The 17,620-nt window shown below is 38.7% G+C and overlaps 1 protein-coding gene across 1 annotated transcript; it reads left to right on the top strand.

Moving 5' to 3' along the window:
• The first annotated feature begins 14,889 nt into the window (after positions 1–14,889).
• LOC104248086 (uncharacterized) lies at positions 14,890–17,260 on the top strand. Its single transcript, XM_070166938.1, has 4 exons — positions 14,890–15,177; positions 15,526–15,723; positions 16,274–16,561; positions 16,928–17,260. Exons 1-4 carry the CDS (start codon positions 14,890–14,892, stop codon positions 17,258–17,260), a joined length of 1,107 nt encoding a protein of 368 aa, XP_070023039.1.
• Positions 17,261–17,620: the final 360 nt, after the last annotated feature.

Consider the following 17,620-nt stretch of genomic DNA (forward strand, 5'->3'; position numbering starts at 1 on the left):
GACCTAAAATTTTGCAAGCATGTCACATTCAACACTACGGAGCTACTCCAACTTCTGGAATTCCATTCCGACCCCGATATCAAAATCTCACTATCGAACCGGAAACTTCAAAAATTCAACTTTCGGCATTTCAAGCCTAAATGAGCTCCTCCAAAACACAATCCGAACACGCTCCTAAGCCCGAAATCACCCAGCGGAGCTAACAGAACTAATGAAATCCATTCCGAGGCCGTCTTTACGCTGCTCCGACTACGGTCCAAATTCTACAGTTTAAGCTCTCTTTTAGGGATATAAGTGTCCTAAAATACTCCGAAACTCAAAACCAAACATCCTGACAAATCAAAATATTAGAAACAAATATGGGGAAAGCAGTTAATAAGACATAGATCCTGATTCTAAAAGTTTCTGTTCTTCATAACACTTTTACTGCCTTAGTATGTAATAGTTCCCCCCCTCCCCCGCCCCTCTCTAGTATTTTGATGCTAAATATGAAAACTCGAACACTGGAGATTTTGCCATCGACGATGACCCTTTCTTCGTAATATGATTTACATTGCTACCTTATTAAAAACCTTTCCAAAAAAATCAATTGGGACAAATACTGGACAAAGGAAAAAAGGGTGCAGTACATACTTTCAGAATCAACAAGGATCCTTTTTAGGCGAGTCACATTGCAATTGCTTGACAATTTAACTCCGCTTTGATTCTCCAATTGATATGAACCTTTACCGGTTATAGCATAAATTCGATAAGGTCCTTCCCACATTGGTCTTAGCTTCCTAGCATTAATCTCTCAAGTACTTTGAGTTATTTTTCTCAAAACCAAATCTTTGACTTTGAAATATCGAGTATTTGCTCTGCGGTTGTAATATCTTTCCATTTTTTTTCTTTTGTGCCACTAACCTTACACACACAAGATTTCGATGCACTTCAAGCTAATCCATTTTAATCAGAAATGCTTCATTATTTACCTCATCTTTTTCTCGGGAATATCTTATAGTCGGCTCCCCAATCTCCATCGGGATCAAAGCTTCCGCACCGTACACAAGTGAAAATGGTGTTTCACTTATGCTCGATTTCGTCGTTATTCAGTATGCCCACAGCACACTCGGTAGCTCATCCGGCCAATTACCTTTAGCATCTTCTAGCTTCTTTTTGAGATTTTGAATTATTATTTTGTTGGTAGATTCTACTTGTCCGTTAGCACTTGGAAGATAAGAGAAGATGTAATCCATTTGATCTTCAATCCTTCCAAATACTTTGTGACTTATAAAATGTGGTCCATTGTCACAAGCAATTTCCATCGGAACTCCAAATCGACATATGATGTGATCGCATATAAAATCAATTACTTCTCACTCTCCAATCTTTTTATAAGCACATGCTTCAACCCATTTAGTGAAGTAGTCAGTTAAAATCAAAAGAAATTTTACCTGCCAGGGACCTTGTGGTGAGGGACTAACTATGTCCATCCCCCATTTTATGAAGGGCCATGGTGACACCACCGAATGCAAAAGTTTAGTCGGTTGATTCACTAATTGCACATGATATTGACATTTACCACATTTTTGTACAAATGTCTTTGCGACTTGCTTCATCCAGGGCCACTAGTAGCCAACCCTTATTAACTTGAGAACCAACAAATTTGCACCGGAATGGTTTTCTGCACATTCCTTCATGAACTTCTCTCATAACATAGTCAGGCTCTGATGTCTCTAAACACTGGGCCAATGGTCCTTGAAAAGACCTCCTGTATAGTTGACCGTCAACAAGACAATAACGAGCATCTTTAATCCATAGTGCCTGAGATGCTTTTGGATCTTTAGGCAATTTTCCATGCCTTAAATACTCTATGAACTCATTTCTCCAATCCCAAATTAGGTTAGTTGAGTTAAATTCACAATAGACACCCATGTCCAATACCAAATTCAACAATTGAACTACCGCACCGGAATCAGATCCTTTCATTTTCGTGGACGACCCCAAATTGGCCAAGCGCCTTCACATTTTCTTCCCTCAGAATGTGTATAATTGACCATCCCCTGAACCGGGAAAGTAATACTTGAACCTTATTCAAGTATTGTTGCATGTGCTCCTCCTTGGTGTCGAAAATTCCATACACCTGGTTCACAACCAATTGGGAGTTGCACTTTATTTCAATTGCCTCGGAACCGAGTCCCCGAGCTAATTCAAGTCCTGCAACCAAAAACTCAGCTTCATTGTTAGTTAATTGTACAGTTCTAATGACCTGTTTCAGGATTTCTCTCGAAGGAGTAATTAATACTATCGTGAGACCGTACACTTTTACGTTTGAAGCTCCATCCATAAATAAGGTCCAAACATACGATACATTCCCCAATACTAGCACTACTTGTTTAGCAGCTAAGGGCATCAATCCTAAACTAAAGTCAGCCACGAAATCAGCTAAAACTTGTGATTTAATCGTAGTTTTGAGTTTGTTTTCAATGACGAATTCACTAACTCTCACTGTCCATATATCTAATCGACCCAATAATTAAGTCTTATGAAGGACATTTCTCAAGGGAAAAATTGTCACAATAGCTATGAGATAACATTGAAAATAAGGTCTAAGCTTTCAAGAGGAGACTACGAGAGCTAGGGCCAACTTTTCAAGGTGAGGATAACGTGTCTCTGCTCCCGATAAAACTTTGCTAACATAATAAACAGGAAATTGCATACCTTCTGTCACGCTCCAAACCTGGAGAGGCGTGGCAGGCACCCGGTACCGTACTAGCCAGAGCGAACCACTTTGTAACTCATTTATTTTTCTTCTGTAACTATCATGGGCCAATATGGTCACAACTCATAATGTATAACTATAAGTGGGCAAATGCTGCATCAATGAACCATAGTTCTTAAAACATGAATACATATGGGCCGTCAAGATCTTTGACATACTGTACAAAATGAACCTCTGTCTACAAGCCTCTAAGATTATTCGACATCAAATGGGACAGGGTACCGGCCTACCCATATGTCTGTAGTAAATCTCTGACATGATGACTTATAGACTCGGCTGCACTCCAAATGAAGTGGAGTCTTACAGATCCTTCGTTGAATGCTAACCTCGTCAACTATGAGGGCTCGTCAAACTGATTATCTATACCTGCAGGCATGAATCCAGCATCCTCAACAAAAGGACGTCAGTACAAATAATGTACTGAGTATATAAGGCAGAACTAAATCATAACCATAAGTCAACATTAATTAAAGACATATAAGAATCATTCTGAATCTCTGTATATGCATACTTATGACTGCCCATTTAGTGGTAAATAATGATACATAACTATCCAACCGGTGGTAACTGCTCGACCGACCGTAGCCCGATGGTAAATGCATGACTGTCCAACCGGCCGTAGCACGGTGGTAAATAAAGATGCATGTCTGCCCAACCATCCGTAGCATGATGGTAAATGAAGATGTATCTGCCCAACCGGTCGTAGCACGGTGGTAAATGAATAAGCATGACTGCCCAACCGGTCGTAGCACGGTGGTAAATGCATGAAGATGTATGTATCACTATATTATAAACATTAACATCTTTATCAAATACCTCAATAGAGACTTAGGAACATACTTAGACACGCTTGAATATCATTTTATAGAAATAAATAACATAGACATTCTTAACTGCTAAGAGTAGTATCACTTATGGAATAACATTACGTTTATGTATTGTTACTTGAATATGCCAAAAGAAAGAAGGTATAACCTTAACATATCTTTAAGCCAACTATCTACTTGTATCCATGAACAATCTCTTCCACGCCTCAATCATAATCACTGGGAAACGGGTATATGAGTTACGCACTATAAGAAACTTGAAGTTCAATTGCCTTCTTCGTGAATTTGAGCAATCGAACTTTGAGAAAAGGAAATAGTTTTGCCTTGCTGCCGATAAAATATTCTCAAGCATCATGCCTTTTTCAATTAAAATGAGTTATACTAATATTCTAGTAGCAGTTGTAGAGAAAAGGAAATAGTTTTACTTTGCATACAAAAGTGTCATGAAATGTGGAATTTTGGGTTTCTATAATCACTACATGTGTTACACTTTTGATCAAATATGTTATCAAGCATCCAACTAGATAATATAAGAGAATCTCTTATTTAGGTGTATCCACGTCCACTTACTAAGTAGTGATTAGTCATTCTAGCTACTTACATGTGGATTAATGCCTACACAATTAAAAATTATCTCAAATTACTTAAAATACTACTCATTTTTAACATACCTTATACACCTTACTATCATGGTCATATGGTACCTTATATCGTACTACTTCATAAATGCCGGATATTATAGCTCGGACCGTATTTTATCTCAAAATGTCAAACTTCGACCAACCTCATTTTTTTTAAACTCGTTTTACCCTCTTACCTTCACGACTTTACTTATCACTTGTTATAAATATCATAAGTACTTATTACCTCAAAAATAATCTTGTCCTCGTCCTAAAGTAATACTATTAAAATATTAATAAATCATGGTACCACATAAAATCAATACATATACTATTATTTTATTAAAATATTCATGTAAAAATACACATATTTTCTCAACTTCAAATTTTTCTAATTTTATATAAAGAGTACAAATTTTTATACGCTTAATTCTTAAAATGGTAAAAAGATAACCTTCTTTTCTTGTGAGAAAATAGTTTCTATCTTTACAATAAAGAAAATCTCATAATACTTTATCATATTATGTGTATAATTTAAAGCATATTCGGAAGTGGTAATATTAATAACTATATAAGATCATATTTTTTTAAACTTTTTGCAAAAATGTTCCACTTAAAATACCATATCAAATGTATATAATGATATCAATGTTGTTAAACTTACGGGATCTTACAATAATATAGTCACAAATCCTCTATAACCTCATGAATGGTCTTAATCCCTTCAAGCTCATATGGATTACTACAACTCATCCTAATATTAAAGTACGAGATGTAACATCCTTCCTCCCTTTAAAACATCCGTCCTCGAATGTTAACTCTTAGAGATTTACAAAATTTTCTCTAGGGTCGCCTTTGTAAATTAAACTAAAACCTAACCTCTATCTAAAGTTTGGACTATTCACAACCTTTTGTACTTGAGTATCTCGTATCTTCTTCACCTTTACCTTACTTACCTTTCAATCTCACATCGTATCTTCTGTTTCTTTCATAACCTCCCTTCAACATAGGTGGAAATTATGCCTTAAAGCTCTACTGTAATACTTGCACCTCTGGTGCATACAAAATCTGGCGAAAGCTTCATATTGACTTCTTACGACTTAATTTTATGGCATGATCAGGAAACAAAAGAAGGGTAAAATTTCCTAAATGCTCTATAGTCTCTCCATTATAAATGTGGCGTGCAACACACCCATAAGTGAGACTCTACTAGGCACGACTTTGTAGAGATCCTAGGACACGACCCGCTTTGATACCACTTTGTCACGCCCCAAACCCGGAGAGGCGTGGCTGGCACCTGGTGCTATACTAGCCCGAGCGAACAACTCTGTAACTCATTTATTTTTCTTTTGTAACTATCATGGGCCAACCTGGCCACAACTCATAATATATAACTATATATGGGCAAACATGTATTAATGAATGTCACACCTCCTTTTTCCGTACCCGCGAGGGGACAAGGGAGTTTTTTCCAATTAAAGGACAATCGAAAGAGGATTTATTTGTTTATTTCAGAGTCGCCACTTGGGAGGTTTAGGTTGTCCCAAGTCACCAATTTTAATCCCGAATCGAGGAAAACAATGACTCTATATTACAGTCTGCGTACCAGAAATCCGGATAAGGAATTCTGTTAACCCGGGAGAAGGTGTTAGGCATTCCCGAGTTCCGTGGTTCTAGCACGGTCGCTCAACTGTTATATTCGGCTTGATTATCTGATTTTATACAAGTGTGAACTTATGTGCAAAATTTAACTTTTAACCGCTTTTATCATTTACTGTTTTTATCAAGAATTGCAACGTTGTGAAAATGTATCTCGAACCGCGTTACAATCAATGTACCCGTGGTCGTCGACACACTTTGACTCCGTTGAGATTTGGATTTGGGTCACATCAATGTGCACCCGAGTTTAAGGAAATTAAATTATTAAAGGCGCGCCTAAAGCGACTAGCGTATTTATTTTGGGTAAGACCGTGGAATTTTACTAAACGGTCCATCCCGAAGTCCAAATAATTTTTAAAGCAAATATTTACTGAGGGCCCCGCAATTTGTATTTTATTTGGCGAGGCTCATCTCATTCTTATTATTTTATTATTTTTTTTAAAAATGAATTTGCAACGTCATGGACACGCACCTCGAACCACGCCACAATCAATGTACCCGTGATTAGAAACACATTTCGACTCCGTTGAGAATTGGATTTGGGTCACATAAATGTGCACCCGGGTTTAAGAAGGTAAGATTTATTAAGGCGCGTCCTAAAGAGTCTAACGTATTGTTATTTTTAGGAGGGTTGTGAAATTTGCTAAACAACCCGTCCTGGAAACTAAATGCTTTGATAATATACGTTTAACGAGGGCCCCGCATCTTGTGCGTTTCTGTTTGTCGAAGCTCATCTCGTCTTTATTTTAACAGGATATCCTATAGCAACTACGTTTCTTGTCGCATTTGTCTCTACTAGTTGAGGTTAAAAATGACCCTATTCAATTACATGCTTGCAGGTTATTATAACGGAATCCCGAGTGCCTTTGCAGAATAAGAAAACATGACCATGCCCATGGGCAGCTAATCGAGCACCGTGGGCCCAAACCCAGCCCACACGGTATTGGCTGGACCTGGGCCAATGCCTTTCTGATGAAAGGCTGCTGGGTTCGTTTGATTCGGGCTCGACCTTCGTGAGGTTGAGAAGTGCAGCCTTGCGCCGTTTATTTTAAAGCAATGGTTTGTCAATTATAAGGAGACAATTTATCAAAAGGACATGAAATTAACTAACATGGATAGTTCTATGTTTTAAGGACATGCTAACCATAAAAACCTAAGATACAACCTACTGCATTTGAGACCCTTTTATCTATCAACCTACATATACAAACTAGCATTCAATCACCACATATTGCCATCTATTGGGCACACAGGCTACCTTCAGTATCTAAACAAGGATGCAAACTATTACATATTACATGAATATTTAATGTAACCATCTATGTATAAAGACATTCTTCAGGACTTTCATTTATATTCATGCTCAAATTTCCCAATTACATTTGACAGTGCATTGGTTGTGTACCTGGTATAGAAGACAAAGAAGAAAGGAATGATCAGCTGGGCAGTATGCAGTAAACACAGCAACAGCAGATACACAGCAACAACACAGCAACAAAATCAACCAACAAAGATGAAGCTCCCGAGTAGTCGAGCAACAAACAACAATCCCCAGAATACAAGGACTAGCAGATAGTCGAATACCAAGCCAACAATCCCAGGAAAGAGTAGGGAAATAACAGCAGTAACTGAGGGTTCGAACGCAGTAAAACTACCAGTTCAACAACCATAAACAACTCAGCCAATGCAAGCAACAGAACTTGGCCAAGACAGCTTTGACCAATATGCACTCTTATACAACTTTCAGGCAGTGTTTGGTTACAATCTATTTGGAAACTAACTTATGTTTTTCAGCTTTCTTTGAACTCAGTAAACCTTTCTTTAGACTAAAAGTTTCAGCTTTAAGACTAAAATTCCAGCCTTTTCTCTCTTTTTTCTGAAGACTAAAAGTCCAGCTTTAAGTTCTCAAATGGCCTCTTTATAGGCCAAATGCACTAGTGCAGCTGAGCTGCCTGCCCTGCCAATTGGCAGAATGCTCATACCCTTTAAGCCCATGCCTAAGCATCTTTGGTGCCAGCCCCTTTTGTTCCCCACGCCTGGTCTTGTTTAATCAGGAGTTATGGGCATCCCTTTTTTATTCAATTTAAGCCCCATACCCTTGTGTCTTGCTCCCCATTAGTATTAGTTTAATCTTAATTAGTACCCTACTTGCCAGCTTCATTTAAACTAACCTTTTCTGCCTTTTTCAAACCCCAGAATACCCCTGCTTGACCTTGATTATTACTGCCCTGCCTATTGCAGCATCAGGGCATTTTTGAACTGATGAAAGTTCAAATTCAAAACTGCCTGGACTGAACCTTTTCAGTCAGTTTCACAATGCAAACGGACCATTTCAAACAATGCTGGGGCATTCAGTCAATGGCAAGGTTCAATTAGTCATGCGACATTATTAGCTCATTCGATTCATTAGTTACAGAAAACTGATCGACGACATTTATCGAGTCGACTATACTAATCATAACAGGTAATGATCAGTCGTTCAAATAAACAACACCTACAGGGACCTAAAGGGCTTCGGACAACTTGGTCAGTCACTAGGAACCTATATAAGTTTATTCATGCGACGACTATACTAATCGGACATGCTTATCATAGGATACATTTAAATCATACACAGAAACCAATCGACCAAATAAAAGGTCTTTACAGAGATGAAGAAATCCGAATGAAAAATAACAAAAAATAACAAACAAACACAACGAAACATGCTGACCACTTAATCAAAACTAACACAAAAGAAAGGAAAACTTACCGAAAATGTTTAAATCAAACAGACCCAAATCTGATTCAACTTCGAACTTTTGAGGCCGAACAAACTTTAATCAGGGTGTTCTCACATGAGAACACCTTGATTAAGGTCTATTAGACCTCAAACCCATGTCCAAACCGGCCGGATTCCCCAGGTGCATGTGTTCTAAAGTCTGGATTTCCAGATCTGATTTTTAGGGAGTTGTGGGTAGATTCGGACCAAACCAAGTTTGGTTTGGTCACGAGGAAGGTCAGGGGAGTGTCTGGTATGAAGATGGGATGGTTTGGCATAGATCCGGGTTCGACTCAAATCTTCAAATGAAGATTCGAGACGAACGAAAGTGATTCGAGGCTCGTGGTTAGTGGATTCGTGTTCAGGACAGTGAGGTGGTCCTAGGGTGTTCAGGAGGCGGTCATCGGCGTTCATGCCGCCGGCTTTAATGGCGAGGGATACTGGGGCGGCTGCTAGGGTTCGGGGGGTTTCAGATTTGGGTTTGGGGACGATGAAGGGTGGGGTTGGTATAGGGGTGCGGGGTACGATAGGAGGCTTATATACGGGGAGGCTGATTGGATCTGAGCCGTTAGATCAGATGATCTCAACGGCTTAGATCTGATCCTGAGAAATGAGACGGGGTCGTTTGGTAGTTAAACGAGGTCGTTTGGTTTAAGTGGGGGGTTGGGTCAGACTGGTTATTGGGTCGGGTTTGAAAACGGGTCGTCGAAAGGGGTCCTGAGCCGTTGGATTCGGCTGGGACGGACGGCTCAGATTGATTTGCCTGAAACGACGTCGTTTCAGGAGGTGCCTGGGCAGGCCTGGTTTGGACCGGGTCAGATCGTTGGTTTGGGCCTATTTTTGGTTTATTTCCTTGGCCCAAACCGTTTTCTTCATTCTTTTCTCCCTTTCTTTTTTCCTTTTTTTTTCTAATCTTAAAACTAAAAACAAAATGAAATTCAAACAAACATAATTATCAAAATATTTAAATAGGTTAAATCGCACCCTAGAATATTTTTGTGAATTTTCTTTTACTGAATGAATTATGGTCTAATTACCAGGACATACACATTTTGTATTTTGTTTAATAATGTAAAAATGGACAAAATGGACAGAACCACACATGACTAGCAGCACACGTTACGGAAAATTGAAAATTGTACAGCGAGGTCCTTTGTTACTATTTCTTTTGGAGTGACTGTCCGTGAAGCAAAAATCACGTGCTTACAATGAACCATCGTTCTTAAAATATGAATACATATGGACCGTCAAGGACTTTGACATACTATACAAAATGAACCTCTGCCTATAAAGCCTCTAAGATTATTCTACATCAAATGGGACAGGGTACTGGCCTATCCATATATATGTAGCAAAACTCTGACACAGTGACTTATAGACTCAGCTGCACTTCAAATGAAGTGGATTCTTACCGATCCTTCGCTGAATGCTAACCTTGTCTACTATGAGGGCTCGTCAAACTGATTATCTATACCTGCAAGCATGAATGTAGCGTCCCCAACAAAAGGATGCCAGTACGAATAATGTACTGAGTATGTAAGGCAGAATTGAAACATAACCATAAGTCAACATTAATTAAAGACATGTAAGAATCATCCTGAATCTTTGTATATGCATCCTTATTATACTTATATATATAATGCTTCTCTTTGAGACTATTATCCATATCGTATGATGCATGACTGGCCAGCTGATCAGTGGTAACTGCCCGACCGGCTGTTGTACGGTGGTAAATGTATGACTGCCCAACCGGTGGTAAATAATGATACATAACTGCCCAACCGATGGTAACTGCCCAATCGGCCGTAGCCCAGTGGTAAATGCATGACTGCCCAACCGGCCGTAGCACGGTGGTAAATAAAGATGCATGTTTGCCCAACCGGCCGTAACACGGTGGTAAATGAATATGCATGACTGCCCAAACGGCCGTGGCACGCTGGTAAATGCATGAAGATGCATGTATCACTATATTATAAACATTGACATCTTTATCAAATACCTCAATAGAGACTTAGGAACATACTTAGACATGCTTGAATATCATTTTACCGAAATGAATAACATAGACATCCTTAACTACTAAGAGTAGAGTCACTTATGGAATAACATTACGTTTACGTATCATTACTTGGATCATGCCAAAAAAAAAAAGGGATAGCCTTACATACCTTTAAGGCTAACTATCTACTTGTATCCATGAACAATCTCCTCCGCGTCTCAATTATAATCACTGGGAAACGGGTATATGAGTTACGCAATATAAAAACTTGAAGTTCAATTGCCTTCTTTGTGAATTTGAGCAATCGAACTTTGAGAAAAGGAAATAGTTTTGCCTTGCTGCCGACATAAAATTCTCAAGCATCGTGCCTTTTTCAATTAAAATGAGTTCAACTAATATTCTAGTAGTAGTTGTAGAGAAAAGGAAATAGTTTTACTTTGTTTTCAAAAGTGTCATGAAACTTGGAATTTTGGGTTTCTATAATCATCACAGGTGTTACTTTTGATCAAATATGTTGTCAAGCATTCAACTAGCTAACATAAGAGAATCTCTTCTTTAAGTGTATCCACGTCCACCCACTAAGTAGTGATTAGTCATTCTAGCTATTCCCACGTGGATTAATGCCCATATAATTAAGAATTATTTCAAATAACTTAAAATACTATTCACTTTTATTATACCTTGTACACCTTACTATCGTGGTCATGTGGTACCTTGTATCATACTAATTTATAAATATCGGGTATTATGGCTAGTACCGTATTTTATCTTAAAATGTCAAACTTCGACCAACCTCATTTTCATCAACTCGTTTCACCCTCTCACCTTCACAACTTTACTTATTACTTGTTATAAATATCATAAGCACTTATAACCTCAAAAATAGTCTTGTCCACATCCTAAAGTATTACTATTAAAATTTTTAATAAATTATGATACCATATAAAATCGATACATACACTATTATTTCATTAAAACATCCATGTAAAAACACATATATTTTCTCAACTTCTAATTTTCCTAATCTCATATAAAGAGTACAACTTTTCGTACGGTTAATTCTTAAAATGGTAAAAGGATAACCTTCTTTTCTTGTGAGAAAATAATTTTCTATCTTTACAATAAAGAAAATCTCATAAAATTTCTCATATTATGTGTATAATTTAAAGCATATTCGGAAGTAGTAATATTAATAACTATAGAAAATTATATTTTTCAAACTTATTACAAAAATGTTCCACTCAAAATACTATATCAAATGTATATAACGGTATCAATGTTGTTAAACTTATGGGGTCTTACAATAACATAGTCACAAATCCTCTATAACCTCATGAATGGTCTTAATCCCTTCAAGCTCATATGGATTACTACAACTCATCCTATTATTAAAGTACGAGATGTAACACCTTCCTTCTCCCATACCAGAACAACACTTACCGCTACTTCCGAGACTACTGGATAAATTAACAATTGCTCTCCTTTCATCGATTTCGACAACGGAGGGCTAGACATGTACCTTTTTAGGTCTTTAAAAGCTTGCTGACATTCTGGAGTCCACGCGAAATCGTTCTTCCTTTTCAAAAGTGAAAAGAAATAATGACATTTTTCCAAAGACCTTGAGATAAACCTACTTAGGACCTCCAACCTATCGATCAACCTCTATACTTCCTTTACGCTAGTCAATTGATCCGGAATATCCTCGATGGTTTTGATCTTATCGGGGTTTACTTCAATTCTTCTTTGAGAGACCAAAAACCGTAAGAACTTTCCAGAACCAACCCCGAAAGCGCATTTTTTAGGAGAGCTTCATGATGCACTTTCTCTGAATGTCAAACGTCCTTGTAGATGAGACAAATGATCACCTGCATTAAGAGATTTGACCAACATATCATCAATATGCACCTCCATTGTTTTACCAATTTGTTGTTCAAATATTTTACTAACGAGCCTCTAATAAGTGGTTCCGATATTTTTAAGCCCGAAAAGCATTGCATTATAGCAGGATGTGCCAAAATTTATGATAAATGGCATTTTTGTTGATATTCCAGGTGCATCCTGATTTGATTATACCCAAAATATGCATCAAGAAAGCTCATTAACTCATGTCCGGGCATAACATTGATTATTTGATCAATGTTTGACAACGGGAAAAAGTCCTTAGGGCATGCCTTATTCAAATCTTTAAAATTTACACACATTCTAAATTTATTATTCTTTTTTGGTACTACTACTACATTAGCTAGCCATTCGAGAAAACTTACCTTTCGTATTGAACCTATATTTAGCAACCGGGTTACCTCTTCTTTGACAAACCTGTTTCTGATCTCTACTATTGGTCGTTTCTTCTGCCTTACCGGATGGAAGTTGGGATCCAAACCCAGCTTATGGAAAACCACCTCTAGTAAAATTCTTGTCATATCTGAGTGTGACCACATATTTCTTTTGTTTCATCTCTTGGTTTTTCTTGGAATGTATCGGGATCTTCCTTGTCAAATTCCGGTAGTTTAATTACCAAAAAATTTATCATTCTTCACCAATGAACATATTTTTTTTGTAGTTTTTTTTCGGTCAAAGATCAGCAAGAGTAGACTGGTAATCGTTGTCATCAGGGTCTAGGTTTTTCCTTTCCTCCGCCGATAACGGTGTAGCCGCCCCTCCTCCCTTTACAAGTTTTGATTATGCCATTTTTGAGTTCTGATGGATTCTGAAATTCTATCAAATATTGTACAACATTTGGATTAATATAATTTATTGTATTCTTTTAGGCTTTTAACACAATTCATTGGTCGGCCAAAAAAGTATAAGTTTTAACTTTTTCCCCTGTTTTTTCTTTTAAATACTACAATTCTTGGCCATTAGAGTAAGAATTGTTTCTTATTATTTGAAGAACTGTGAATAAACATCTAAAGGTGCTTTGAATTCTTTCTCTTCAACCTTTGTCATTAGTTACTTGAATTGAAGGAAAGAGAACCCAGTAATGATCTCCATTTCTTGATTTCTGGTTATTGTTCTCCGACAAAAGAAAATATATTTTTATTAGATTTACAGCAAAATCACACCTCTTGACACTATATTTGTGATTCTTGTTCTTGGCCAGAGTTGACAGTAGTAAGCGTACGATTTGAAATTCTTTATCCTCCGCTCACTCCATCCGGCGCCCTTGTTTTACCAAAGATTCCGATTCTGATTTCGGTCAATTCTCGCCGGTAAATCTCTTAGACACCGACGACTTTTAGATTTCGGAGAAGAGAGGCAAAAAAGTTTAGGGTTCTTCTTTTCATTTTGTTCCATTTTCAGATTTCTTGGTTGGTTTAAATTCCAGAGAAAAACACAAAATATTTGAAGTTTCTTTTTTTATTTGAACGAGAACTACATAGAGTATTGCTCCAGCTCGTCGCAATCCATCACCGCCGGCTAGATTCCGTTAACTTCAAGGGCTGCAATCCAAGTTCTATTGTTCCTCTCTTGTCTTGATATTTAATAGTTTGATATTTTAGCGTAATTGTATCTCCTTGCCTGCGTATTTTATTCTTGGATCTTAGTTAGTATTTGCCCTAGTATTGTCAAATTAATCGCATTATTGATAGCTTTGACTACTTGTTTATATTGTTATCTACCTGTTTACATCTTTAATTGAATCTTTATTTCAAATATCCCCTAGTAGTTCTGTTATAGTTTTACACATTTTCTTTGTGACCTTTAGTTGTAGATTATAGCCCCCTTTAGCTCTTGTATTGTATTTTGTATTTCTTCACCTATTTTTCTATCCTTTAGGGGTAAATTATAGTTCCTTTAGTTCCTTTATTTTATTTCTTCACCTGTTTTTTGACCTTTAGGTGTAGATTATAGTCACCGTTAGTTCCTTTATTTTATTTCTTCACCTATTTTTCAGTCTTTAGTGGTAGATTATATTTCGGTAATTCATTTTATTTTTGTCGTTTGTTTTCGGGATAGTGCTTGCATAGTGACTCCTAGATTATAGTGGCTTTGGTGAACAATGGTAGGGTAAGGTCTTGTCCTCGGGGGTGTCAGCTAGGGGAGGGGGTGTGGGGGGGGTAAGGGGAGTAAGAGGGCTAAGGGAGTTACTAGGCTGAGAGTGGGGTCTTGGAACATAGGAACTTTGACAGGAAAATCTGTAGAGTTAGCGAAGATTCTTGAGAAAAGGAAGGAGAGTGGGGGGGGGGGGCAAGAACGGGGTAGGTATCTTGGTTGATAAGGACCTCCGTGAACTAGTGGTAGAGGTTAGGAGGGTGAATGACATGCTGATGACTATTAAGCTAGTTGTTGGAGGTTTTACTTGGAATTTATTTAGTGCGTACGCACCCCAAGCAGGCTTGGATGAGGAAGTCAAGAGGCGTTTCTGGGAGTATTTGGATGATATGGTGCCTAGTATCATGCTCACCGAGAATCTTTTCATAGGAGGCGATTTCAACAGCCACATTGGAGCGACATCTTGGGGATATGATGATGTGCATGGTGACTTTGGTTTTCGAGATAGAAATGGAAGACGAATGTCTCTGCTGGACTTTGCTAGAGCATTTGATTTGGTGATAACAAAATCGAGTTTCCCAAAGAAGAGGTAGCACTTGGTCACCTTCTAGAGTTTGGTGGCCAAAACTCAGATTGATTATTTACTCTACAGGAAGTTCGATAGAAGTCTTTGCACATATTGCAAGGTCATCCCGAGTGAGAACCTCTCAATCCTTCATAGGCTCCTGGTAATGGACCTTGAGATCACGAGGAAGAGGAGGAAGAGGGCGATGTATAACCAATATAGGATCAAGTAAGGAGCCTTGATGGAAGCTAAAGCGCAGTAGTTAGGGGTAAAGCTGGTGACTATGGGGGCTTGGAGGAGTAGTGGGGATGCAAGCGCTATGTTGACCACGACTGTGTAGTGCATTAGGGAAGCCGCAAGAGAGGTATTAGGGGTATCAAAACATTACTCTGGTGGGAACAAGAGAGACTGGTGGTGGAATGAATATGTGCAAGGAAAAGTGGAAACCAAGAAAGCAGCGTATCTGAAGCTAGTGGAAAGTGTAAACGAGGAGGAGAAGAGGGCGAATAGGGAGAATTATAAGTTGGCTAAGAAAGAGGCAAAGTAATAGTTATAGTGGCCAAGACTGCAACTTTTAGTCGTTTGTATGAGGAACTCGAGGGCCAAGGTGGGTATAAGAGGTTGTTCAGGTAAGCCAAGGCACGAGAAAGGAAGACGCGTGACTTGGACTAAGTGAAGTGCATCAAGGACGCAGAAGGTAGAGTCTTGTTGGTTGAGGGCTTATCTGTCAGAGATGGCAGACCTACTTCTATAGTCTCTTGAACAAGGAGGGGGACATGAGCATTGTACTGGGTGATTTGGAACTCTTCGGGAGTTGTTGTGACTTTGGGTATTGTAAGTGGATTAGAGTTGATGAAGTTGAGGGGGCTATGCATAAGATGAGCAGGGGCAAAACGACCGGGCCGGATGAAATTTAGGTGGAGTTTTGGAAGAGTATGGTCAAGGCAGGCTTGGAGTGGCTCACTAGGTTATCATTTTAAAATGAAGAAGATTTCCGAAGAGTGGATGTAGAGCAAGATGGTTCCTCTATACAAGACCAGAGGTGATATACAAAATTGCAATAACTATTGGGGTATCAAGCTGCTTAGCCATACTATGAAAGTCTGGGAGAGAGTGATAGAGCTAGGGTGAGGAGGAGTGTGTCTATTTCTGAGAACCAGTTTGGGTTTATGCCAGAGCATTTGACAACAGAAGACATCCACTTTGTTAGGAGATTGATGGAGCGGTATAGGGAGAGAAAGAAGTACTTGTATATGGTGTTCATCGACTTAGAAAAGGCGTACAATAAAGTTTCGAGGGTGGTTTTGTGGAGATGTTTGGAGGCTAAAGGTGTACTTGTTGCCTATGTTAGGTTGATTAAGGAAATGTATGATGGAGTAAATACCCGAGTGAGGACGATGGTTTGGGACTCAGACCATTTCCTAGTTATGATGGGGTTGCATCAAGGGTCGGCACTCAGCCCTTTTTGTTTGATCCAAGGAGAGGTGCCACAGTGCATACTATTCATACTATTTGCAGATGATCTTGTGTTAATTGACGAGAAGTGAGATGGTGTCAACGCGCAATTAGAGGTATGGATGTAGACCCTGGAATCTAAAGGTTTCAAGTTGAGCAATACCAAGACAGAATACTTGGAGTGTAAGTTCAGTAGCGAGACTCAAGGAGGGGAAGAAGAGGTGAGGTTGGACTCGCAGGTCATCCCTAGGAGAGGAAGCTTTAAGTACCTTGGGTTTATTATTTAGGGAGATGGGGAGATTGATGAAGATGTCACACATCTTATTGAGGCGAGATGGATGAAACAGAGACTCGCTTCTAGTGATTTGTGTGATAAGAAGGTGCCACCGAAACTTAAGGGTAAGTTCTACAGAGTGGTGGTCATACCAACGATGTTTTATGGGGCTGAGTGTTGGGCAGTCAAGATCGCTCATGTCCAGAAGATGAAGGTAGCAAAGATGAGGATGTTGAGATGGATGTGCAGGCACACCAGGTTAGATAGGATCAGAAATGAAGTTATTCGAGACAAGGTGGATGTGGCCCCTATTGAGGACAAAATGCGGGAAGCACGACTTAGGTAGTTCGGTTATGTGAGGAACACAGACGTCTCGGTAAGGAGGTGTGAGAGGTTGGCATTGGAGGGCCTATAGAGAGGTAGAGGTAGGCCAAAGAAGAGGTGGGGAGAGGTGATTAGGAAAGACATGGCTGACCGAGGATATGACCCTTGATAGGAAGGTATGGGGGTCGAGGATTATGGTAGTAGAGTAGGTAGTCTAGAGTGTTCATAATAGTAGTATTGGCACACTGTATCGCTTTCTATTAGTAGTAGGTGTTTATGACTAACCATTGTTTTCTTTCATTGTTGATCACCTTACTATCTTGCTATTTTTATTCTGCTTTTATATGACTTTTTAGTATTGTCCCTTCTTGTCTATATTTTC

Source organism: Nicotiana sylvestris, chromosome 2 (assembly GCF_000393655.2).
Source record: "Nicotiana sylvestris chromosome 2, ASM39365v2, whole genome shotgun sequence".
In the NCBI taxonomy this organism is placed as follows: Eukaryota; Viridiplantae; Streptophyta; class Magnoliopsida; order Solanales; family Solanaceae; genus Nicotiana; species Nicotiana sylvestris.